At 46.3% G+C, this 26,266-nt stretch overlaps 1 protein-coding gene across 1 annotated transcript in view; it reads left to right on the top strand.

The window, feature by feature from the left end:
- Positions 1-26,266, top strand: part of csmd2 (CUB and Sushi multiple domains 2) — a 331,743-nt gene that overhangs the window by 186,584 nt on the left and 118,893 nt on the right. Inside the window, exons 16-26 of the mRNA XM_029122791.2 lie at positions 2,730-2,924; positions 4,621-4,759; positions 7,117-7,304; positions 8,281-8,469; positions 10,085-10,201; positions 10,731-10,946; positions 11,751-11,939; positions 13,763-13,932; positions 14,315-14,471; positions 14,805-14,996; positions 17,582-17,708. Coding sequence (XP_028978624.1) covers positions 2,730-2,924; positions 4,621-4,759; positions 7,117-7,304; positions 8,281-8,469; positions 10,085-10,201; positions 10,731-10,946; positions 11,751-11,939; positions 13,763-13,932; positions 14,315-14,471; positions 14,805-14,996; positions 17,582-17,708 — 1,879 coding nt within the window. The remainder of the gene's footprint in view (positions 1-2,729; positions 2,925-4,620; positions 4,760-7,116; positions 7,305-8,280; positions 8,470-10,084; positions 10,202-10,730; positions 10,947-11,750; positions 11,940-13,762; positions 13,933-14,314; positions 14,472-14,804; positions 14,997-17,581; positions 17,709-26,266) is intronic.

Consider the following 26,266-nt stretch of genomic DNA (forward strand, 5'->3'; position numbering starts at 1 on the left):
GCATTCAGTAAATAAACGAACATGCAATAATGAAAACTCACTTCCCATTCAGGGATGCTACCTTAGTAACCAGCTTATCAGTTATTCTGATCAACCCTCTCAGCTAGTTACCTCTCCATTCCCACAATGCACTTTGTTCCTGGCCTGCATACAAATGACACACTATTCACTACACACTGCACTATAAAAGCCATATGGAGCCTGGTCTAAGGTAGTGAATTCTGTATTATGTTGGGTGCCATTTGGTCCCCAAAGGAAAAGTAAAGCAGCCATGTCTATCATAGTCAGGCTGGATATAGAGGGGTAGAACCCAGCTGAATGTCTGAAACACACTGCCCTGTCTATCATAGTCAGGCTGGATATAGAGGGGTAGAACCCAGCTGAATGTCTGAAACACACTGCCCTGTCTATCATAGTCAGGCTGGATATAGAGGGGTAGAACCCAGCTGAATGTCTGAAACACACTGCCCTGTCTATCATAGTCAGTCTGGATATAGAGGGGTAGAACCCAGCTGAATGTCTGAAACACACTGCCCTGTCTATCATAGTCAGTCTGGATATAGAGGGGTAGAACCCAGCTGAATGTCTGAAACACACTGCCCTGTCTATCATAGTCAGGCTGGATATAGAGGAGTAGAACCCAGCTGAATGTCTGAAACACAGTGCCCTGTCTATCATAGTCAGTCTGGATATAGAGGAGTAGAACCCAGCTGAATGTCTGAAACACACTGCCCTGTCTATCATAGTCAGTCTGGATATAGAGGAGTAGAACCCAGCTGAATGTCTGAAACACACTGCCCTGTCTATCATAGTCAGGCTGGATATAGTGGGGTAGAACCCAGCTGAATGTCTGAAACACACTGCCCTGTCTATCATAGTCAGTCTGGATATAGAGGAGTAGAACCCAGCTGAATGTCTGAAACACACTGCCCTGTCTATCATAGTCAGGCTGGATATAGAGGGGTAGAACCCAGCTGAATGTCTGAAACACACTGCCCTGTCTATCATAGTCAGGCTGGATATAGAGGAGTAGAACCCAGCTGAATGTCTGAAACACAGTGCCCTGTCTATCATAGTCAGTCTGGATATAGAGGAGTAGAACCCAGCTGAATGTCTGAAACACACTGCCCTGTCTATCATAGTCAGTCTGGATATAGAGGAGTAGAACCCAGCTGAATGTCTGAAACACACTGCCCTGTCTATCATAGTCAGGCTGGATATAGTGGGGTAGAACCCAGCTGAATGTCTGAAACACACTGCCCTGTCTATCATAGTCAGGCTGGATATAGTGGGGTAGAACCCAGCTGAATGTCTGAAACACACTGCCCTGTCTATCATAGTCAGGCTGGATATAGAGGAGTAGAACCCAGCTGAATGCCACGCTGGAAACACACAGGCGTTAATGCAGTAATTTGGGGACTTGATACATCATTTAAAAACAATTTTGTGAATGAACATCAAGAGCAGTTAATTGAAGCCGACGGCTGAAACTGGCGAGCAGCGCGTCTCCGCTCCCTGCAGACCTGCTTCTGGTGTCAGGGGTTCTGGGGGCGGACCCGTTCTATCACTCATGTTCATTAAGCAGCTGCCAAAGCCGTGTCGAGAAGACTGTTGATGTGTGTGTGTGTGTGTGTGTGAGATCCAGGTCTGCTGTGTGTGTATGTGTGGGCACCTGAAGTCTCCGGTAAGATGATAAAACCTGAAAGATTTGGTCCCCATGTGATGTTTTAGCATGTCCCCACTGGGGGAAATTTCTGTTCCAGCTTAGGGGTTCGTTACTACACTTCAGTCTCTCAACGTCAATCAATTAATGTTTGTATCTCTCTCTCTCTATCTATCTATCTGTCTCTCCTCTGTCAGTGTGTCATGGCGGCCTGGTCGTTTTCACAGTACCCTGTTCGTGTTTCAAGTCAAAGAACCATAAAACTATATGAAAATCTTTCTGGGTAGAATTTCTTTTAATAAGAGCTCAAACATTGAAATATTACTCTTGGGAGATTAGCGTTAGCCCAAGCAATTATATGTCTATGATAGATTAGCATAGCTTTGGGTACATTGGCCTGATCCTACAGTGTGTCTCCAGAAGTTTCAAGGACATTAAATTTTTTCCTGTTCTCTTTTTCACTACCCATAACACATTGCAACCCCGGGCTCCTATTACCCTAAACAAACTCAGCAGTGTTGATGTGGCGTCACGTCTCCCCTACCCATATATTCTTAGTCATTATTATATAGCATCAAGTCCTCCCTGACCATGGGAGATAATTCACTATGATCCTGGATCAAGTCCTCCCTGACACTGGGAGATAATTCACTATGATCCTGGAACAAGTCTTCCCTGACCATGGGAGATAATTCATTATGATCCTGGATCAAGTCCTCCCTGACCATGGAAGATCATTCATTATGATCCTGGATCAAGTCCTCCCTGACACTGGGAGATAATTCACTATAATCCTGGAACAAGTCTTCCCTGACCATGGGAGATAATTCATTATGATCCTAGATCAAGTCCTCCCTGACCATGGAAGATCATTCATTATGATCCTGGATCAAGTCCTCTCTGACCATGGGAGATAATTCACTATGATCCTGGATCAAGTCCTCTCTGACCATGGGAGATAATTCACTATGATCCTGGATCAAGTCCTCCCTGATCATGTGATTGTCCTTACATTAAAGAAAGACATTTCAAACTGAGGGATCCTTTCACTCCTCTCTCCTCCCAGCTTTCCGCCACAATGAGTGTCCCGACCCAGGGGTTCCGGTGAACGGCAAGAGGTTTGGTGAGAGCCTTCAGCTGGGCAGCTCCATCTCCTTCCTGTGTGAGGAGGGCTTTGTAAAGACTCACGGCTCCCAGACGGTCTCGTGCATCCTGAAGGATGGAAACGTAGTCTGGGACAACGCCGTACCTCGCTGTGAAGGTGAGACCAGGGGAATGAATGTCTGGGCTGTGGAATGATGTCCAAGGGAATATCAACTCAGACTGCCACCCATGTTTCCATGTTACTAGTATATTCTCTATCATAGGGCCGACCATCTCCATTCCTGTGTATGTCTGTCAGTCTGAATGTCAATCTGTCTGTCTTCCTGTCTGTCTGTCTGTCTGTCTGTGTCTCTATATTAAATGTGCAGCTAATGTCCCCTTCTAAATACTGACACCTTCCTAGAAGATCCTCAGCCTCAATCAGAGTGATTAACTGTACTCTAATATTGCTAGCCTCCTAGCCCCCATATCAATGCATCTGAAATACATCTTATATTGCTAGCCTCCTAGCCCCCATATCAATGCATCTGTAATACATCTTATATTGCTAGCCTACCTAGCCCCCATATCAATGCATCTGTAATACATCTGATACAACAAGCAAGCACTAGCATTCTTCATCAAAGGTAGTGTATCCTAGCACCTATCCTAAGAGTAGACACAGCCGTTGCTAGAGTTAGTGCTTATCCTTGAATATCCTTTACAGCTAGCTAGCATGGCGTCTCCATCTCTGAGTCAGTGCAAATCTAATGGGATGCTAGCGACGTTAGCCGTCCCTATAAGAGGCCTATCAGGCATTCATGCTATGCAAAGTGGGCGTTATTAGAACACATATCCCTCTCCGCCAGTGGGAACTCGGCTCTACGGGGACCATCCATCATGGAAACAGCGTTGTGGCGTAATGTATTTTACTGACGTCCTTCGCTGCACACAGGAACACTGATTAAATCATCTACTACTACCATGAGAGAATGATGCATGACCACGACGCTTTGGTGCTTTGTGCGTTTATGTGTGTGTGTGTGTGTGTGTTTAATATTACTAAACTATAGCCAGATGTCCTAGTCTACTAACCCCTGGTAAATTATGACAAGGAAGAACATTTTGCCCGTCCTCTCTTACATAAATCACTTCTTTAGTCTTGGGGTTAAGGTTTGGGTCCTTATTGAGGTTTGGGTTTAGAAGTTAGCCTATGAAGTTGGGGGTGTGAAGGTAACAGTTAGGGGTTATGTTAGGGTAATATTTGGGGCTTAAAAAAAAAAGACTTTTAATGGAAATACATTTTGGTCCCAAAACTCCCTCCTATGTATAATAAAGTACAAGTGTGTGTGGCGTATGCAGGTCCATTAAAGAGACATATGCTGAATAGATCAGAGGGATTGTTTGGAGAGCGAGTAAGGAGGCGTTTGCCTGAACACATCAGTTGAGGATCAAAGGTCTGTGTTACATTTCCAGGGGCACATGTTACTGTGTCAGCTGTCCTGTCACATAAACAGGGACAGAGGCACATTAGTCACCAGACAAGCTCCACTCCTGTCATGTCCTGCTGTGTGATGATCAAAGGGGCGTTTGGTCTGTGTTTTCATGAACATCCATGACTGAGACAGTGATGAAGGGATGAACATCCATGTCTGAGACCGTGATGAAGGGATGAACATCCATGACTGAGACTGTGATGAAGGGATGAACATCCATGACTGAGACCGTGATGAAGGGATGAACATCTATGACTGAGATGTACTGTCATTTAACCTTTGTCTCCCTTCATCTACTCCAATTTCTCTCTACTCTTCCCCCTCTGTCTCATCCTGTCCTCCCCCCTCCACCTCCCTCTCCCCTCCTCTCCTCCACAGCTCCGTGTGGGGGAGATCTAAAGGCACCTAGCGGTATAATCCTGTCCCCTGGTTGGCCAGAGCTTTATAAGGAGGCTCTGAACTGTGAGTGGGTAATCGAAGCTCCACCTGGATATCCCATCAAGATCATCTTTGACAAGTGAGTCAGGACAACGCGACGTGCAACACGTACATTACAGGGCACATTGCGAGACAACGCCTTACAACACAATACCTCATTGTATGGGCTCAAGCCTGAGGATACCTCATTGTGTGAGCTCAAGCCTGAGGATACCTCATTGTATGGGCTCAAGCCTGAGGATACCTCATTGTGTGAGCTCAAGCCTGAGGATACCTCATTGTACGGGCTAAAGCCTGAGGATACCTCATTGTGTGAGCTCAAGCCTGAGGATACCTCATTGTGTGAGCTCAAGCCTGAGGATACCTCATTGTATGGGCTCAAGCCTGAGGATACCTCATTGTATGGGCTCAAGCCTGAGGATACCTCATTGTATGGGCTCAAGCCTGAGGATACCTCATTGTATGGCTAAAGCCTGAGGATACCTCATTGTATGGCTAAAGCCTGAGGATACCTCATTGTATGGGCTCAAGCCTGAGGATACCTCATGGTATGGGCTCAAGCCTGAGGATACCTCATTGTATGGGCTCAAGCCTGAGGATACCTCACCAGGTCAAACTGGCTAGTGGAGAACAGTTTTAGATTTTTAATGAAATGGATGCAGTGTTTAGATGCTTCAATGTGCTATAATGTATACAGTACAACAAAATACAAACATGATATAACCCAATACAATACATCAGAAGACAACACAATAAAACAGAATTAAATACTAGACAACACAACATAACACAATACTACACAACGTAACACCACCATACTAGACAATACAACATACTGTAACACCACAATACTAGACAACACAAAATACTGTAACACCACAATACTATACAACACAACATACTGTAACACCACAATACTACACAACGTAACACTACCATACTAGACAACACAACATACTGTAACACCACAATACTAGACAACACAACATACTGTAACACCCCAATACTACACAACGTAACACCACAATACTAGACAACACAACACACTGTAACATCACAATACTAGACAACACAACACCAAAATACTAGACAACACAACAATATTAGACAATACAACATAAAGTAACACCACAATAGTAGACAACACAACACCACAATATCTGGTCTCTGCCTGTACTCTCTCTGTCCTCCTTTCTGTCCTCCTCTCTCTGGCCTCCTCTTTCTGTCCTCCTCTCTCTGTCATCGGGTCTGTCCTCCTCTCTCTCTACAGTACCCCCTACCAACGCAGTAGTGCAGGACTCCTAATCTACATGAAACACAACACAGCAGGAAAACATCATCACTCATTTATCGATATGTTAGTTATTATTTCATATATTTATTTAATTTCCTCTAATCACAGAACTTCGGCTATGCCTTCCATCCCTAGCTGCCATGCCAATACTGGATAATATTCACAGATCACATGACTCCCTATTCTCTCTGTATCACCACTGGTCCTGGTCTATAGTAGTGAATTATATAGAATGACTCCCTATTCCCTCTGTATCACCACTGGTCCTGGTCTATAGTAGTGAATTATATAGAATGACTCCCTATTCCCTCTGTATCACCACTGGTCCTGGTCTATAGTAGTGAATTATATAAGTCAGGTTATTTTGGTCTTAGAATTTTCATATTTCAGTTGTTTTCAACTGCCGAAATTCAGTCAAAGGCGTGACGATTAGTGAACTAATCCAATCAAAAGTTTTGGTTTGAAACCGACATGTGAGTTGTCTGGGGGGCCGGGGGGCCGGGGGGTGCAGGCTTGAAACAGAGACTCTGTGTGTTTGGCTTCTCTCTGATCCCATTCAGCCTGTGTGATGTTGAGATGGACATGAAGACAATGCAAGGGTTTGTTGTGCTTTGATTTGATCAACGCAGCCTAGTGTCCATCTTCAGTTCACTCAGGCCGCCCTGAAAGATTTCATAGCAGCGCCCCACACACACGTTGCAATCTGCCACTAACAAATTCATTATTTCTCTAGATCTTCTGGACACTGTCCATACCCACAGGGCTTCACAGAGACGTCTGCTTGAATGTGGCTCCATCTGGTTACATGTGATTACATCTTCCTTCATGACGCTGACTCTGTCAATATGTATGAAGAAGCAAGGAGAGCCCAGTTCTAAAGTGTCTTTTGGGCCACACTGTAACAAGAACTCTGGATGATGTATTCTCTGGTCATTCATTACATCTCGTTTTATAGTTCTGTGCTGCTGCTTTGTTCAACTTATGAAGTTTCTGTTCACCCATTGGTTGTTCCACCAGATCGCTGTTCACTCATTGGTTGTTCCACCAGATCCCTGTTAACCCATTGGTTGTTTCCACAAGAGCTCTGTTCCCTGATTGGGTGTTTCCCAGATCTATGCTAAACCATTGGTTCTCCCTTCCAGATTCCGTACTGAGGTGAACTATGATGTACTGGAAGTGCGGGATGGCCGGTTCCCCTCCTCGCCTCTGATTGGTAGTTATCAGGGAACCCAGGTGCCCCAGTTCCTGATCAGCACATCCAACTTCTTGTTTCTCCTCTTCTCCACTGACAAGAGCCACTCTGACATTGGCTTCCGCATCCGTTATGAGAGTAAGACTGTGTGTGTGTGTGTTGTTTGTTTTGTGTGTGTGTTGTAACATCACAAATCTAAATCCACATGGTGTTGTGTGAGTGTGTGTCTCTTACCTCTGTGGTTCTCCTGGGTATTTTCCAGTTGAGGGTCCAGGACACGGTTTTGACAAACTCAAATGCCCACCTCACCAGAGAACAGAAAATGATTCCATCTAGCGCTGCTTACATTAACAGGCCTCCCCGCGTTAGAAATAAGCTAAGGATGAAGTGCCCTGGATGGGCTGATTATTCCAGTCCTGTAATCATAAAGTCTTCCTGAATGAGTTCTCCGACACATTGTGTTCTAATCAGAAGTAGTTAGGTGATTTTATAATGAACTGCTTTGAAAACCCTCAGCCCCTATGGACTCAACTGTCACTGACCAGCCTCAGTCACAGCTTCTAGAATAAATAGTTATTCCTAGGATCACAAACCTGTGGAATAATGCTCTCATACACACACACACACACACACACACACATAAAACGAGTATTTCAGAATGTGACTCATACACTATTTCTTGTAATGAGTCCTTTAGCAACGTGACTGAAGCACGACTCCAGTAGCCTTTTCCATTTTCGCCAAAACACTAATCTCTGCTTGGCTTAAATTATTCACCATGGCTACCAAAACACTTCAAGGTAAACTCAGAAAGACGTGTGCAGAGGAGAGAGAACTTCTAGGTTTCCTTTGTTCAACACCAGACAGACATAAAGGGATAGAGGACGTTGTCTGGGGGTTTAGTGTCCCGAACTGACTGCTTGTTCCCAACAACAGTGCCAGACAACAGTGCCTTCTGTTGTTTTGACCAGTGATTCGTTTAGCAGTGAGGCACAGCTCCAGTCCAGTGTGTTTATGCACTACATCATCTGAAACGCAGAGATAGTGATGCAGAGTTGTTTCGTCTCTCTGGTTTTGTGTTTGATAACGTGCGCTGTGTCTCGTGCCTCCTCAGCTCTTCAACTACAGTCGGATCACTGTGTCGACCCCGGTATTCCCGTCAATGGTCAACGCCATGGCAACGACTTCTACGTGGGTGCCTTGGTGACGTTCAGCTGTGATGCGGGGTACTCCCTGAGTGATGTGGAACCCCTGGAATGTGAACCCAACTTCCAGTGGAGTCGTCCTCTACCCAGCTGTGATGGTACGGGGTCCTCACTGAACTAATGAAGAACATGAAAATCCAATTTACAAATGCCTCCCATTGTTTTAGAAGTTATTAACCCTGTTACCAATTGATCATTTAATTTATTTGGTCCATTGTTTTCTTAATGTGTCATACCCCAAAATCAGACATAAACAAATGCGTGCGTCAGTCTACTTGGACACGCCTGTCCGTTATTTTGTGTGAAATTGCTCAAGCTCAGAAATAGCAGTGCCTTATGGGATACCACTTCCTCATGGAGCCTGCGTCACTGAACACTATTTGGGAGGGGCCACAGGAGGGTTTAATTAGATCCTCTGCAATTCGGCTCAATTTCTGGAAATGTTTAAGATGCCTTTAAACGTGCCAACAGATGGCCGAAGGTGGAGGCCCAAAGGTGGAGAATCGAGGGTTGGTGTGGAGGCATTTCCTACCCTCTATGGTGTTAATAAGTCAAGGCATTTCCTACCCTCTATGGTGTTAATATGTCAAGGCATTTCCTACCCTCTATGGTGTTGATATGTCAAGGCATATCCTACCCTCTATGGTGTTAATATGTCAAAGGCATTTCCTACCCTCTATGGTGTTAATATGTCAAGGCATTTCCTACCCTCTATGGTGTTGACATGTCAAGGCATTTCCTAACCTCTATGGTGTTAATATGTCAAGGCATTTCCTACCCTCTATGGTGTTAATATGTCAAGGCATTTCCTACGCTCTATGGTGTTAATATGTCAAGGCATTTCCTAACCTCTCTGGTGTTAATATGTCAAGGCATTTCCTACCCTCTATGGTGTTAATATGTCAAGGCATTTCCTACCCTCTATGGTGTTAATATGTCTAGGCCTTTCTTACCCCCTGTGAGTGTTAATATATCTAGGCCTTTCTTACCCTTTGTGAGGTGTTAATATGTCTAGGCCTTCCTTACCCTCTGTGGTGTTACTTCTTTATTGCACTATAAATTATTTTGTATACAAAACTATTTTAGCCTTTAATTTCCTCTTTATTTCCCAGTAAATGCTTTTGTATTTAAGGCCAGTATTGATTTCCTCCTGTTATTCATGATATTGGTGATATCCGGTCTTTCCAGTGATGTCCTTCAGGAGGGCAGTGAATTGCATGTTAGTGTGAAACCAGTGTACATTTCATTAATGTGCATTTAATGTATCTACCTACATTTTGACCATAACCTTCTCTATTCCCTCCCTCTTTTTCCTGTATGTCCCTCTCTTCAATCTCTTTTTCACTCTCTCTCCCTCTCTCCCTAATTTTCTTTTTTTCTTTCTCTTTCCCATTATTTTTCTCTCACTCGTTCTGTTTCTCTCTCTCCCTCTTTTCGTCTCTGTTCATCTCCCACACTTTCTCTCTTCACACATGCTTTTTCGTCACCTTTCACTCTCTGTAACACCCATCTCTCTCTCTCTCTCTGTACCCGCCCATTCCCCCATCTCTCTGCTCTCTCGGTATCTCTCTCTCTGTACCCGCCCATTCCCCCATCTCTCTGCTCTCTCGGTATCTCTCTCTCTGTACCCGCCCATTCCCCCATCTCTCTGCTCTCTCTGTATCTCTCTCTCTGTACCCGCCCCTTTCCCCTCTGTTGTCTCCCTGTCTGTAGCTTTATGTGGAGGTTACATACAGGGTAACACCGGTACTATTCTGTCCCCGGGGTTCCCGGACTTCTACCCCCACAATCTCAACTGCACCTGGATGATTGAGTCCTCACACGGCAAAGGTGAGCCAGGCTGCCCCCGTCAATATGCTACTCGCCTCCAATTCAGTTCCACTGCAATGCTCCCTGGGTCCTGAATAGGTTGTGTCATGTCTAAATTAACGCTCTTTTTTTTAATGTTGTTTTCCAGATGTCAGGTCTTAATTTGTAGATCCTAAAAAAATTTAAATGTCTCCAAAGCAAGTCTTCGAAAGTAGAAGAAACTTGCCAAAATGGAAAGAAAGTTAAAATGTCCTGCATTGGGGGAAAGTTTTCCCCCCAACATGATGACAGATGATAGATCTCATTAAGTCCTTGCCCAATTCCAAGATCTGTAGATGTCCTTGTCCAGGATCATTCTAGGTCCTGTGTTTGTGTATATAATGAGATCTAACAGCCTTGACTCTGTGGCTGTTTTTTCTTCCATGGTGAATGATGGAAATACTATGTCTTTCTAATGTGATACAGAATACCTTTTCGTCCAGACCCTGGAGGCTAAAACAGGGCGTCAATATTCAAATCATTGTTAGATTACCATACTTGTCCCTTCCAGGTGTCCAGTTCACCTTCCATACGTTCCACCTGGAGTCTCCCCATGACCACCTGCTGGTCACAGAGAACAGTAGCTTCTCTGAGCCCCTGTGGAGGCTGACAGGCTCAACGCTCCCCCCCACTCTCAGTGCGGGCCTGTACGGGAACTACACCGCCCAGATACGCTTCCTGTCCGACTTCTCTGTGTCCTACGAGGGATTCAACATTACTTTTTCAGGTAGGACGGTGCTCAGGATTACACAGTTCAAGACCGGCCGTGACCTTACCTCGCAGAAGGATCCCCTGACACACATTCACCTGGGCAACCGGTCCAGTGATGCGTAGGAGTTAACAGGTACTGTAACCTTGGCAACCGGTCCAGTAATGTGGTGGAGTTAACAGGTAGTGTAACCTTGGCAACCAGTCCAGTAATGTGGTGGAGTTAACAGGTAGTGTAACCTTGGCAACCAGTCCAGTAATGCGTAGGAGTTAACAGGTAGTGTAACCTTGGCAACCAGTCCAGTAATGTAGAGGAGTTAACAGGTAGTGTAACCTTGGCAACCAGTCCAGTAATATGGAGGAGGAGTTGACATGGAGTGTCACCTTGGTAACTGTCAAGCCGTAGGTCACGTCCGAGGCTCCATTTCATCTGAAAAAATTATAATCTGGTTTCTGGGACGCAGCTGAGGTTGTTCTACACCAGGGACACTCACAAGTCCTAGTCCTGGAGTGCTACCGCCCTGCAGGTTTCCCCTCCATCACAAGTCCTGTTCCTGGAGTGCTACCGCCCTGTAGGTTTCCCCTCCATCACCAGTCCTGTTCCTGGAGTGCTACCGCCCTGTAGGTTTCCCCTCCATCAGCAGTCCTGTTCCTGGAGTGCTACCGCCCTGTAGGTTTACCCTCCATCACCAGTCCTGTTCCTGGAGTGCTACCGCCCTGTAGGTTTCCCCTCCATCACCAGTCCTGTTCCTGGAGTGGGAACTGGCTGTAATGCCTATAGAGCTGATGAGAACGTGTGTCTGTTCCCCTTCTGCTTGGGTAGAGTATGACCTGGAGCCGTGTGAGGACCCCGGCGTCCCCCCCTACAGTACCCGGAAGGGGTTGCAGTTTGGGGTCGGGGACGCCCTCATCTTCTCCTGTTTCCCTGGTTACCGCCTGGAGGGCCCGGCAAGGGTGACTTGTCTGGGGGGGCGCAGGCGGGTGTGGAGCTCCCCGCTGCCAAGGTGTGTTGGTAGGTGGTCACAAGATTTAATTTGGCTTTAGTCACCCCCTCCCCAACCCCTGTCCCAACCATGACATGCATGGCATGCAAACACAAACACACACACACACACACACAAAGATACACAAACAGACAAACAAACACGCACATTCCACCATTAATGTACTTGACTTAACTCGATAGAGTATATGGAAGGTTTACCCTAACCGTCACAACCAACAGTGTTTTGCAAATATTTGATTATATCTGTTCATGTGACAACACTGAAGAAATGACACTTTGCTACAATGTAAAGTAGTGAGTGTACAGCTTGTATAACAGTGTAAATTTGCTGTCCCCTCAAAATAACACAACACACAGCCATATAACCGCTGGCAGATGGTGTCAAGTGTGTGTGGCGGCAACCAGGTGAGGAGTACAAAGACAAGTGAGTCTTGCCTACAGTCAAGCATGGTGGTGGGAGTGTCATGGTCTGGGGCTGCATTAGTGCTGCCGGCACTGGGAATCCACAGTTCACTGAGGGAACCATGAATGCCAACATGTACTGTGACATACTGAAGCAGAGCATGATCCCCTCCCTGTGGAGACTGGGCCGCAGGGCAGTATTCCAACATGATAACGACCCCAAACACACCTCCAAGACGACCACTGCCTTGCTAAAGAAGCATGTCTCCAGACCTAGACACTATTGAGCATCTGTGGGGCATCCTCAAACGGAACGTGGAGGAGTGCAAGGTCTCCAACATCCACCAGCTCCGTGATGTCGTCATGGAGGAGTGGAAGAGGACTCCAGTGGCAACCCTGGTGAACTCCAAGCTCTGGTGAACTCCATGCCCAGTAAGGTTAAGGCAGTGCTGGAAAATAATGGTGGCCACACAAAATATTGACACTTTGGTCCCAATTTGGACATTTTCACTTAGGGGTGTACTCACTTTTGTTGCCAGCGGTTTAGACATTAATGGCTGTGTGTTGTGTTATTTTGAGGGGACAGCAAATGTACACTGTTATACAAGCTGTACACTCACTACTTTCTTCAGTGTTGTCGCATGAACAGATAAAATCAAATATTTACAAAAATGTGAGCGGTGTACTCACTTTTGTGAGATACTGTATATTATAAAGTTTAGTGTACAATATGGAGGTTGACATACAATATGGATGTGAATAATGAAAGTTGACATACAATATGGAGGTTAATGTGTAATGGAGATGAAAATGGTGATAATGAAATAGAGAAATATCTTAGAGGCCAGATTTTCTCTTATTATATCAGGAAATGGCTTGCAGTGGGTAAACTTAGAAACTCATTTGTGTAAATGTGGAGATTTTGACATTTCATTTAGAAGCAAAGTAATATATCTGAAGTATGTATTTGTATCCAGCAGCATTATCTGTGCTGATGTTCTTGGACCTGGTATTCATGTTACATTTTGACATGGCTAATGCCCTGCAAAATAATAAATAATAATAAAAAAAAAAAATGATAATAAGAAATACCCTAAAAAACTATAAATGATAATAAGAAATTCCCTGAAAAATAAGAAATAATAATAACAAATACCCTAAAAAATAAGAAAAATCATAACAAATACCCAGTAAATTATAAATATTAAAAACGAATACCCTGGAATATAATTAATAATAAAAACAAATACTCTAAAAGTCGCAGACACCATCAGAAGTCAGTGTAAACCAAGGTCAAAGTTCATCACTCCATGTCTTCATCATTCTCACAACACCTGCATGTTACCATGGAACATTGGGAGGACACGTATGTCGTCTGTGTGTGGTATTTGACATGTGTTCTCTCCCCCACTCTGCTCACCTCTCAGCCGAGTGTGGCTCCTCGGTTACGGGCATGCAGGGAGTACTGCTGTCGCCCAACTACCCCGGTTACTATGGGAACAACCACGAATGCATCTACTCCATCCAGACCCAGCCAGGGAAGGGGCTCCAACTCAGAGCACGAGACTTCAGGCTGGAGGATGATGACATGCTCAGGGTGTGTGTGTGTGTGTGCGTGGGAGTGTGTGTGTGTCTGTGTGTGTGTGCATGTGTGTGTGTGTGCGTGGGAGTGTGTGTGTGTGTGCGTGGGAGTGTGTGTGTGTGTGCGTGGGAGTGTGTGTGTGTGTGCGTGGGAGTGTGTGTGTGTGTGTGTGTGTTTGTGGGAACATTTGTAAACGCTAAGGAGTGAGTGTGCTTTTGGATTTTCGCCACCTCAGCAATCTTAATCTTTGCAAGTGTTAGATAATGTATCAATAACTCCCTCCCCGTCTCCCTCCTCATCTCCCTCTCCTCTTCGTCTGTCTCCCTCTCTCCTCTCCATCTCCCTCTCTCCTCCCCGTCTCCCTCTCTCCTCCCGGTCTCCCTCTCTCCCCATCTAGGTATATGATGGAGGGAGTAAGGAGGCTCGTCTGCTGGGTGTCTTCTCTGGCACTGATCTGCAGGACACCATCCTAAACTCCACCTCCAGCTCCATGTGGCTGGAGTTTGTAAGCAATGCAGATAACACCAGCAAAGGCTTCGAGCTGCACTTTACTAGTGAGTAACACACACACACACTCACACACCCACACACTGACACAAATGCATACAAACACAAATGCCTGGAGGGTCATACCCCCCTATCCCCCGGGTTAGAGGTCGTCTCCAGAGCAACAGTATGTGTAATATGAATAAGTCAGCTTTGCTACAGGCAGAATAGCCTTGTTATGTAACTTTCTGTACTTAACTTTCCTTAGATCTCTAACCCTTTTTTTTATTTTTTATTCCCCACCTTTCATCTTTCATTCTCTCCACTCATCCTCCTCTTCTCTTCTTTGGTCTCTCCTACCCCACCCCTAATCGCTCTGTCTTTGCACCCCCTCTTTGTAGGCTTTGAGCTGGTGAAATGTGAAGACCCTGGCATTCCCCAGTTTGGATATAAAAGAGAGGACAAAGGTCACTTTGCAGGCAGTACCGTTTCCTACAGCTGTGACCCAGGATATACCCTGAAGGGACCCCAGGTCCTGACCTGTCTGAGAGGGGAGCGGAGGTCTTGGGACAGTCCACTGCCTCTCTGCATTGGTGAGGTCACAGCAGGGGGGCTGAGGGGAAGGGCGTGTCTGTGATTAATCCGGATTAGGCTTGCAGGGACCCAACCTACCACAAGGAGTCACTGGCGTACAGGAAGACTCAGTGCTCTGTGCGAAAGCCACCACCCTCCTTGAGCGGTGTTGGGACAATTTTAGCACCACCCTTGTGGTATGTTAGGTGAAGTGAAAGGAAGTGATGTAAATTACTGAACCGCCCTGAGGGCCCCACATCTTGTGACAGGGAGGACAAATCTAGGTGGTGTTCCTAGTTTTTTCTTATTCATTTCGGCTGATTTTAATTGCATAAATGGTTTTATAAGTTTATTGTTTTGTGTGATTTGAAAGAGTGTGGTTTGTGATTGGAGTGAGTATTCTGTGAGTATGGCTGGAATTTTGCTCAGATGTGATGGAATTTTGCTCAGATGTGATGGAATTTTGCTCAGATGTGATGGAATTTTGCTCAGATGTGATGGAATTTTGTTCAGATGAGAAAATCATCTCCCAATTGTGTTTATGCAAGGGTTTGTATCTCGCTCCAGGATTCACCAGGGCTTCTTCACCGAGGGTGGGATTTTCCACTGAATTGAAAGGACTGTTAAAAAAAAGAATAGAAATGGGGAGGGTTAGAGGTCAATGAGAGGGAAAGAGATTGAAAGGGAGAAGCAGGGGAAGGTACAGGAGAGAAGAGGGATACGAGATATGAAGAGAGGAAAGGAAGATGAAAAGGAAGACAAGAGACCCTACTATCTGCTGCCTAGATCCTACATCCTAGATCCTACATCCTACTCCTTGCTCTCCGTTCAGAGTGGAGATGGGGAGAGAGAGAGAGAGAGAGAGGGGGGAGGTTGGGGGATGGGTAGGGTGAGCGAGAGTGGGGGAGGTGGAGAGAGAAAGAGAGATGGAGGGAGAGATGGTGAGGTGGTGAGAGAGAGGGAGAGAAAGAAAACATTTGTAAACATGATGTTGACGTTTGTCAGATGGTCCCTGACAGATGTTTGATGTTTGACTTAACTTTATTCTGCCTTTGGTGTGGGTGTGTGTGTGTGTGTGTTTGCGTGCATTTGTGTGTGTGTGTGTGTTGGTTGGTCTTGTTGCCAATTCACACCTGTGAATAGAGAGATGTTACACATCAATTCACCGGCCGTCTCCAATGAAAGGGCATCAACAAGACAGATGATTGTCTCATCTCTTCCTCATCATCATCATCATCTCTTTCATCACTTGATTCCATTCTGTGCTTGTTTGAATCTCTTCTAAGTGTGAGCAATGTGCTTTTCTCTTGTAAAATATTGTCAATGGAGGACCTTGGCGAAACCACTTATAACAGAATATTAACACAGTGGAGCAATTGAAAGGATTGAGCCTACTTGAAAAGTATTATTACCATTCTAAGGAAAGTATAACAGTATTGGGTGCATTTGTTTGTGTGTTTTTGTTCACATTTTAACAACCTGGTGGGGACCAATTTTCTAGTTGCCAGTCCCTTTTCAGGAAAAACAGTTTTTTCCTGAATTAGGGTTAGGTTTAGGATTATGGTTAAGGTTAGGTTTAGGGCTAGGGTTAGGTTTATTGAAAACTTTGGCTATAAGTTGGTGGGTTAAAGTGCTCTGCAGCTACACTTTTCATTTCTACTGTACAACACACACCTCACAGAATAAAATACCTCATCAATAGAAAATACACCTCCGAACATAAATATTGCATATCAGCTGACTAATGCATCAGTCTATTTCACTTTTAGCTGAAGCAGCTGTTGTTATCCTCTGAGGTAATTCGTTGTAAACCCGACAACTAGCTATGGCTGTCTCTCAGCTTCTGCACAGTCCATGTGGGTGAAGAGCCGAGGACATCAGAGATAGAAAGGATGGTCAACGGCTCCCATCAGCTGCAGTATGACATCATGGTTTAACAGAGCTGTACTAATTGAAGTAGAATGTTCTATCCTCTGATTAATCATCCTTATCCAATATCAATTTGCTTTACGGCATGACTTCTGAAAACAGCGGCTAAGCATTATAGCGGATCCCTGATTAAGGAGATGGATATGGTATATTTGGCTTCCCTCTGTCACTTCACTTTCCATGAATCATACAATAATAATGAATGTTTTATTAAGGATGAAAGTAGGCTCTTAATGTAAGAGTATCACTTCACCCCAAGAGGAACATGTTACTTTTAAAGAGGCACTTTACCCTAAACTAAAAGTAGCACTTTACCTAGAAAATAGCACTCTAGGTTTATTTCAATCAACTGTTACTAACTTACCACTGTCTTTGTCTTTCTCTCACGGTCTGTCTGTCTATTTCTCTCCGCCTGTGTCTGTCTCTCTGTCTGTGTCTGTCTGTCTCTTTCTCTCCATCTGTTACTCTCTCCATCTGTGTCTGTTACTCTCTCCGTGTCTGTGTCTGTCTCTTTTTCTCCATCTCTGTGTCTGTCTTTTTTTCTCCATCTGCGTCTGTCTGTCTGTCTCTTTCTCTCTGTGTCTGTCTCTTTCTCTCTGTCTGTGTCTCTCTCTCTTTCTCTCTGTGTGTGTCTGTCTCCTTCTGCGTCTGTCACTCTCTCTGTCTGTCTGTGTAGCGGAGTGTGGTGGGACCATCATGGATGAGCCTACAGGCCGGATATTGTCTCCAGGTTATCCAGCTCCATATGAACACAACCTCCACTGTGTCTGGAACATCCAAGCTGCTCCAGGAAGCACCGTCAGGTACATTCAGTCACTCATACGGTTCCACTTTCCACTCCTCTTTCCTCCTCCTCCAGCTCCCCTACCTCTGCTCTTCTCCTCCTCCACCGCCCAGTCCTCCTTCAGTTGGTTGCTTGGTTACTTGGTGATGGATGAAGGAAACAACTTTGGAGTTTTTGGATTCCTCTGAGAAATGTTTGGCTGTGTGTGTGCGTGTGTGTGCGTGTGCGTGCGTGTGCGTGCGTGTGTGCGCGTGTGTGCGCGCGTGTGTGTGTGTCTGTGCTGTGTGTGTGACCTCCCTCCTCCTCAGGTGTCTGAGTTTCTTCATTTCAGTGAGTGTCCGTGTGTGTGTATGTGTGTTTGCCAACACGTATAAGTGTGTCTGTGTCAGTTGGTGTCCATCAGTCTGTGGGCTGATTGTGGTGTGCGTGTGCGTTTGTGCGCACGCGTGTGTGTGTGTGTCTGTGCTGTGTGTGTGACCTCCCTCCTCCTCAGGCATTCAGACTTAATGAGTGGACAGGCGTCCATGGTAATGACCGCTCGTTGGCCCAACCTAATTTGGTGTGAAATCTGGCCGTAGCAGACAGGCTCTGTAATTGCTCGCTTTAATCGGGCTGTTTATCAGACAGCTCTGCCCCTCTCCCCACCCAGCCCTCATCACCCCCTCAACCCCTGTCACCCCTCAACCCTCAACCCCATTCTCTATGGCTCCCAGGTCCTGCCAATTCTCAGGCTTTATTTTGAGCTTCGTATTTAGTCTTCCAGCATCAAGCAGTTTGATAAGAAGGTTTGTGTGTGTTCCGAATACTTCATTATTTTCGGTGCAATGGAAGCTGCCATGAGTGTAATTTGACAGTAAAAGGATTTTGAAATGACAAAGGAGCTCAATATTTTCAATAAGAATATGTTATCTTTCACGACTTCCTCTCTTCTGGCTCCAATTAGCTTATAGGAAGAGAGAGAGAGAAAGAGACAAAGAGAAGAGGGAGGCAGAGAGAAAAAGAGAGAAAGAGAGAATGAGTGAGAGGGAGAGAGATAACGAGAGAGAGACAGACAGAGAGGAGGAGATAGAAATGGAGAGAGAAAGAGAGGGAGGAGGATGGATGGTGAGTTATAGAGAGAGAGAGAGAGATGCAGAGAGAGGAGTGTGTCATGGGACAAACATGTATAGGATGTTGATGTGACCAGCATTATCACATTAAAATGATCCTGCAGAAACACACACACACACACACATCCCCTAACTCTAACCCCTAACCCTGACCCTCACATAAAATGATCCTGCAGAAAACACACACACACACACACATCCCCTAACTCTAACCCCTAACCCTAACCCTCACATTAAATGATCCTGCAGAAAACACACACACACACACACACACATCCCCTAACTCTAACCCCTAACCCTGACCCTCACATTAAATGATCCTGCAGAAAACACACACACACACACACATCCCCTAACTCTAACCCCTAACCCTAACCCTCACATTAAATGATCCTGCAGAAACACACACATATCCCCTAACCCTAACCCTAATGGATACACACACACACAATGCATTAATACGCAAATAACACACACACACCTACACACACAATGCATTAAACGCAAATTACACACACACACAATGCATTGATACACAAATAACACACACACACATAGACACACACAATGCATTAATACGCAAATAACACACACACACAATGCGTTAATAAGCAAATAACACGCACACACACACACACACACACACACTATGCATTAATCCAGAGATATTATGAAGAGTCATACTAGGCAAATAACACGCACACACACACACACACAATGCATTCATCCAGAGAAATTACACAATAAACAGTCATACTACACTAATAACACACACACACACACACTTCTTAACATGTTACTCAGCACTTGCCTGCTGTGGGAGGGATGTTGTATATTGACGTGGTTTAGCCTGTGGTTTCAGAGGGTTCATAGCAGTGTGCTTTAGGATTTATCAGATGGGCTTTGGGGGGGACCTGGATGAGAGGAGGTGTTAAGCGCTGCTAGAGGTGTCTACTGCTAGACTAGGTGGGACTCAGGATGGAGAATGGATGGAGGGATGGAGAGATGGAGGGTGTTCTCATCACAAACTCTCTTAAATGTTTGAGGCACAGGAGAATAATAATCCACCAATGTCCTCACAAACAAACAAACACGCACACACACACACACACACACAGCCAGCCAAGTATTTTAATTCCCAGGATTACCAGTCTGAGTGAGTTTTGCACAGCTGAGAGGACGAGGGGCCAGGAGGATGAGGGCTGAGAGGACAAAGGCAGGGAACATGGCGGCGGAAAAGATGAGGGCAGGGAACATGAGGGCAAGGAGGATGAAAGCTGGGAGAATGAGGGCAGGGAGGATGAGGGCAGGGAGGCTAAGGGCTGGGAGGACAAGGGCTGGGAGGACAAGGGCTGGTGAGGACAAGGGCAGGGGAGGACGAGGGCCGGGAGGATGAGGGAAGAGAGGATGAAGGCTGGGAGAATCAGGGCAGGGAGGATGAGGGCAGGGAGGACAAGGGCTGGGAAGACAAGGGCCGTGAGGACAAGGGCTGGGAGGACGAGGGCAGAGAGGACGAAGGCAGGGAAGATGAGGGCAGGGAGGATGAGTGCAGGGAGGATGAGGGCAGATAGGATGAAGGCAGGGAGGATGTTGGCTGAAAGGATGTGGTCTGGTTGTTGTACTGGAAACATTGTCTGATGTCCCCGAACTAAATTATACATACATACTGTACCTCTATGCACAATCCTGCTACACCAGCTAATGTTGCAGCTACACCAGCTAATGTCACAGCTACACCAGCTTCCTCTCCGGCAAAGTGTTTGGACTCTGCCGCCACACCTGACAAAAGCTATGCTCCTCAGCTCACACTCCTCAGCCTCATACCGGGACGTCTGGATCCTTATGTTTCTGCACCTGCTCAGTTTTGTCTACTACTGAGAGTTCAATCCCTGACAGCCTCTCAGTTGTCCCGGTGCAGTTAGCCTTTGGCTGGGACTGCTATCTCTCAGTTGTCCCGGTGCAGTTAGCCTTTGGCTGGGACTGCTATCTCTCAGTTGTCCCGGTGCAGTTAGCCTTTGGCTGGGACTGCTATCTCTCAGTTGTCCCGGTCCAGTTAGCCTTTGGCTGGGACTGCTATCTCTCAGTTGTCCCGGTCCAGTTAGCCTTTGGCTGGGACTGCTATCTCTCAGTTGTCCCGGTCCAGTTAGCCTTTGGCTGGGACTGCTATCTCTCAGTTGTCCCGGTGCAGTTAGCCTTTGGCTGGGACTGCTATCTCTCAGTTGTCCCGGTGCAGTTAGCCTTTGGCTGGGACTGCTATCTCTCAGTTGTCCCGGTGCAGTTAGCCTTTGGCTGGGACTGCTATCTCTCAGTTGTCCCGGTCCAGTTAGCCTTTGGCTGGGACTGCTATCTCTCAGTTGTCCCGGTCCAGTTAGCCTTTGGCTGGGACTGCTATCTCTCAGTTGTCCCGGTCCATTTAGCCTTTGGCTGGGACTGCTATCTCTCAGTTGTCCCGGTGCAGTTAGCCTTTGGCTGGGACTGCTATCTCTCAGTTGTCCCGGTGCAGTTAGCCTTTGGCTGGGACTGCTATCTCTCAGTTGTCCCGGTGCAGTTAGCCTTTGGCTGGGACTGCTATCTCTCAGTTCTCCCTTGGAATACTTCTCAACCAAACTGCACCTGTTGGATTCACTTTAAACCATGACAGGGCAGGTGTGGTGGTGGAATAGCAACATTGCATCGACAAACCCTCAAAACTTGCGCAATATTCATTCCCACCCATTCCTCATTTGAGCACCTTGATTTTAAATTGTCCCTAACCTCTGGTCACTGCTGTCATATACAGTATCGCCCCCTCTAGCCAAACACACACTGAACCCGGTATGCTCCTCTGGCATCATCATCAGTAACCTGTCCAGTACTGACCTCCCCATATCTGACCATCTGACTATCACCCTGGACATGGATATCCTCAGCCCCCTGGTCAAACAGAACCACACCATAACTTTCCAGAACTCTAAGTCCAACAACCCTTAGTCTCTCACCTCCATCTTGGTTGACACTCTGACTCTGCCCTCACTCCAAACATCGCCCCAATTGACCTGGTCAACACCTCCAACAATGCACTCTCCTCCTGCTTTGATGAGATGGCTCCCATAAAAACTGGTCTCATTCACACACTCTGCCCGTTTGTACACCAATCAATTTCACCAGGGGCTGTCAACTGGAATGACGCTCCAAAGGAACTGGTCTCATTGTCCACTTGGATGCTTACAAACTTCACCAACAATAATATGAAGACGCCCCCAACAATACACGCTCCTCTCGCTACTCCTCCATCATCCAATCTGTCCGTAACAACCCCAAAAGGCTTTTCTCCACCATCAACAAACTCCTCACACCCATGGACTCCATCACTAACTCCTTCACCACCAGCAAATTCAGTTTATCTCTATAATTTCTCCATACCAAAATTGACACAATTCCCAATCAGCTGGCTGCTTCCTCTTGCACCGCCCTCCCTGGCCCTCAGACCAACCCCCAACTTCTCCCAAGCCACAAATGTTCATCCTTCAGTGAAATCACTGAAATCAAACTATCGCCCAAAGTCACCAGCATCAAGTCCTCAACCTGTGCCCTTGACCCCATCCCCTCCGTAGTGGTCAAGGTCTGCCCCTCTTGCCCCTTTCGCCCCTCTCATCACCAATGTAAATAGCTCCTCCCTGTCCACTGCCCTTGTACCCCCGCCCTCAAGCTCGCTGCTGTCACCCCGATACAAAAAACACTTGGACTTGACACTGACACCCCTAACATTTACCCGCCGATCTTCGACCTCCCCTTTTCTGTCCAAAATCCTTGAGCGAGTTGTCGCTGCTCAACTCAAATCCCACCTTGACTCCAATAACCTCTACGAACCTTTCCAATCCGGCTTCAGCTCCAAACACAGCACAGAAACCGCCCTACTGAAAATCACCAATGACATCCTGACTCTTGCTTCCTCATCATCCTCATCCTCCTCGACCTCAGCACTGCCTTTGACACCATCAACCACTCCATCCCCTTCACATGCCTTCAGTACTTCCTTGGCGTAACCGGCACCGCCCTCTCCTGACTCAACTCTTATCCTTCTAAAAGACATCAATACATTTCCATAAACCACTGCAAATCCTCCACTGCCCCAGTCACCCATGGTGCCCCCCAGGGCTCAGAGCCCAGTCCCCTCCTCTTCATCCTCCCCTGCTCCAAGTCACCCATGGTGCCCCCCAGAGCTCAGTGCTTAATCCCCTCCTCTTCATCCTCTACATCCTTCCCCCTGGAGAGCTCCTCCGCCGCCATTGCCTCCATTCTCACTGGTTGGCTGACAACTCAACATTACTTATCCCCTAAAACCATCACTTACTCCACCCTCCTCCACCCTCCTCCACCCTACTCCACCCTCATCCACCCTCCTCCTCCCTCCTCCACCCTCCTCCTCCCTCCTTCACCCTCCTCCACCCTCCTCCTCCCTCCTCCTCCCTCCTCCACCCTCCTCCTCCCTCACCACCTGTCTTGCAGACATCAAATCATGGATGCAACTGATCTTTCTCAAACTCAACTGGAATAAATCTGAAATCCTCATCACTGGCCCAAGCTCCCTTCACTGGCTCCACCCAGACCTTCTCACTCAGCGTCAATGGTTCCATCGTCACCCACTCCACCCACTCCACCCAGGTCCACAACCTTGGAATCATCCTAGACCCTACCCACTTGTTCCTACCTCACGTCAACCAAGTCACTAAAAGGCCTTCATTCACCTCAGGAACATTGCCCTCATTCGGCCCTCCCTGTCTTCTACCACTGCCAAAACACTCATCCATGCCCTCATCCATGCAACTTCCAGAATGGACTTCTACAAAAGCATTCTCTTCGGTTCACCCAACAAAATAAACGTCAACACGTCCAGAACTCTGCTGTCTGCACCTTCACTTCCACTCACCCAGATCACATCACCCCTGTTCTCCACAACCTCCATTCCCTCCCGGTCAAATACAGTGGGGAGAACAAGTATTTCATACACTGCCGATTTTGTAGGTTTTCCTACTTATAAAGCATGTAGAAGTCTGTAAAAATCCAGAAAATCACATTGTATGATTTTTAAATAATTAATTAGCATTTTATTGCATGACATATGTTTTTGATCACCTACCAACCAGTAAGAATTCCGGCTCTCTCCGGCAAGCAGCTTGGTGAGAAGGCAACAACTGTTGGTGCAATTATTAGAAAATGGAAGAAGTTCAAGATGACGGTCAATCTCCCTCGGTCTGGGGCTCCATGCAAGATCAAACCTCGTGGGGCATAAATGATCATGAGGAAGGTGAGGGATCAGCCCAGAACTACACGGCAGGACCTGGTCAATGACCTGAAGAGAGCTGGGACCACAGTCTCAAAGAAAACCATTAGTAACACACTATGCCGTCATGGATTAAAATCCTGCAGCGCACGCAAGGTCCCCCTGCTCAAGCCAGCGCATGTCCAGGCCCGTCTGAAGTTTGCCAATGACCATCTGGATGATCCAAAGGAGGAATGGGAGAAGGTCATGTGGTCTGATGAGACATAAATAGAGTATTTTGGTCTGAACTCCACTTGCCGTGTTTGGAAGAAGAAGGATGAGTACAACCCCAAGAACACCATCCCAACCGTGAAACATGGAGGTGGAAACATCATTCTTTGGGGATGCTTTTCTGCAAAGGCCACACACAATACACAGCAACGCACAGCAATAAAAACACAACGCACAGCAATGTACACAGACACACTAATTTTGTGGCTCATGGTTTCTGGTTTCTAAGGCAACCGATCAGACGCGACGTCCTTTATTTACTCGTATTCCCTCTTCTCATTTTCTCCACACAATCACTCTCACAAACACACACACTCTCACACACTCTCACACACTTGTACATACACACTCTCACACACACGCACACACTCAATGCAGTTAGGACCTGCATGAAAGAAAATAAGGGCACGCAGCAGTGAAGGAAGAAGAAAGCCAAAGAGGCTGATAGGAAGAACATAAATCAGGAGTATAACAAAAGAACAGGAAGATGAGTGAACATTGGCAGAGAGGAGAATGGCTGGCTAGAAATACAACACGATGGTCTCCTTCTGCCCAGATCTGTGATCTCACAGTGAGAGGGAGAGAGATGGAGAAAGAAAGAAGAATAAAAAAGTGAGAGAGAAAGGAGAAGGAGAAAGTGAGAATAGAAACTGAAACAGTGAGAGACCAGGGTTTGATGTGGTAATACTAGCTAGTGAAACAGAGAGAGACCAGGGTTTGATGTGGGAATACTAGCTAGTGAAACAGAGAGAGACCAGGGTTTGATGTGGGAATACTAGCTAGTGAAACAGAGAGAGACCAGGGTTTGATGTGATAATACTAGCTAGTGAAACAGAGAGAGACCAGGGTTTGATGTGGTAATACTAGCTAGTGAAACAGAGAGAGACCAGGGTTTGATGTGGGAATACTAGCTAGTGAAACAGAGAGAGACCAAGATTTGATGTGGCAATACTAGCTAGTGAAACAGAGCGACCAGGGTTTGATGTGGTAATATTCGCTAGTGAAAATGAGAGAGAGACCAGGGTTTCATGTGATAATACTAGCTAGTGAAACAGAGAGAGAGACCAGGGTTTGATGTGATAATACTAGCTAGTGAAACAGAGCGAGACCAGGGTTTGATGTGGCAATACTAGCTAGTGAAACCGAGAGAGACCAGGGTTTGATGTGGCAATACTAGCTAGAGAAACCGAGAGAGACCAGGGTTTGATGTGATAATACTAGCTAGTGAAACAGAGCGAGACCAGGGTTTGATGTGGCAATACTAGCTAGTGAAACCGAGAGAGACCAGGGTTTGATGTGGCAATACTAGCTAGAGAAACCGAGAGAGACGAGGGTTTGATGTGGGAATACTAGCTAGTGAAACAGAGAGAGACCAGGGTTTGATGTGGCAATACTAGCTAGTGAAACCGAGAGAGACCAGGGTTTGATGTGGCAATACTAGCTAGTGAAACCGAGAGAGACCAGGGTTTGATGTGGGAATACTAGCTAGTGAAACAGAGAGAGACCAGGGTTTGATGTGGCAATACTAGCTAGTGAAACAGAGAGAGACCAGGGTTTGATGTGGCAATACTAGCTAGGGAAACAGAGAGAGACCAGGGTTTGATGTGGGAATACTAGCTAGGGAAACAGAGTGAGACCAAGATTTGATGTGGCAATACTAGCTAGTGAAAATGAGAGAGAGACCAGGGTTTCATGTGATAATACTAGCTAGTGAAACAGAGAGAGAGACCAGGGTTTGATGTGATAATACTAGCTAGTGAAACAGAGCGAGACCAGGGTTTGATGTGGCAATACTAGCTAGTGAAACCGAGAGAGACCAGGGTTTGATGTGGCAATACTAGCTAGTGAAACCGAGAGAGACCAGGGTTTGATGTGGGAATACTAGCTAGTGAAACAGAGAGAGACCAGGGTTTGATGTGGCAATACTAGCTAGTG

The sequence above is a fragment of the Esox lucius genome, chromosome 10 (assembly GCF_011004845.1).
Source record: "Esox lucius isolate fEsoLuc1 chromosome 10, fEsoLuc1.pri, whole genome shotgun sequence".
NCBI lineage: Eukaryota > Metazoa > Chordata > Actinopteri > Esociformes > Esocidae > Esox > Esox lucius.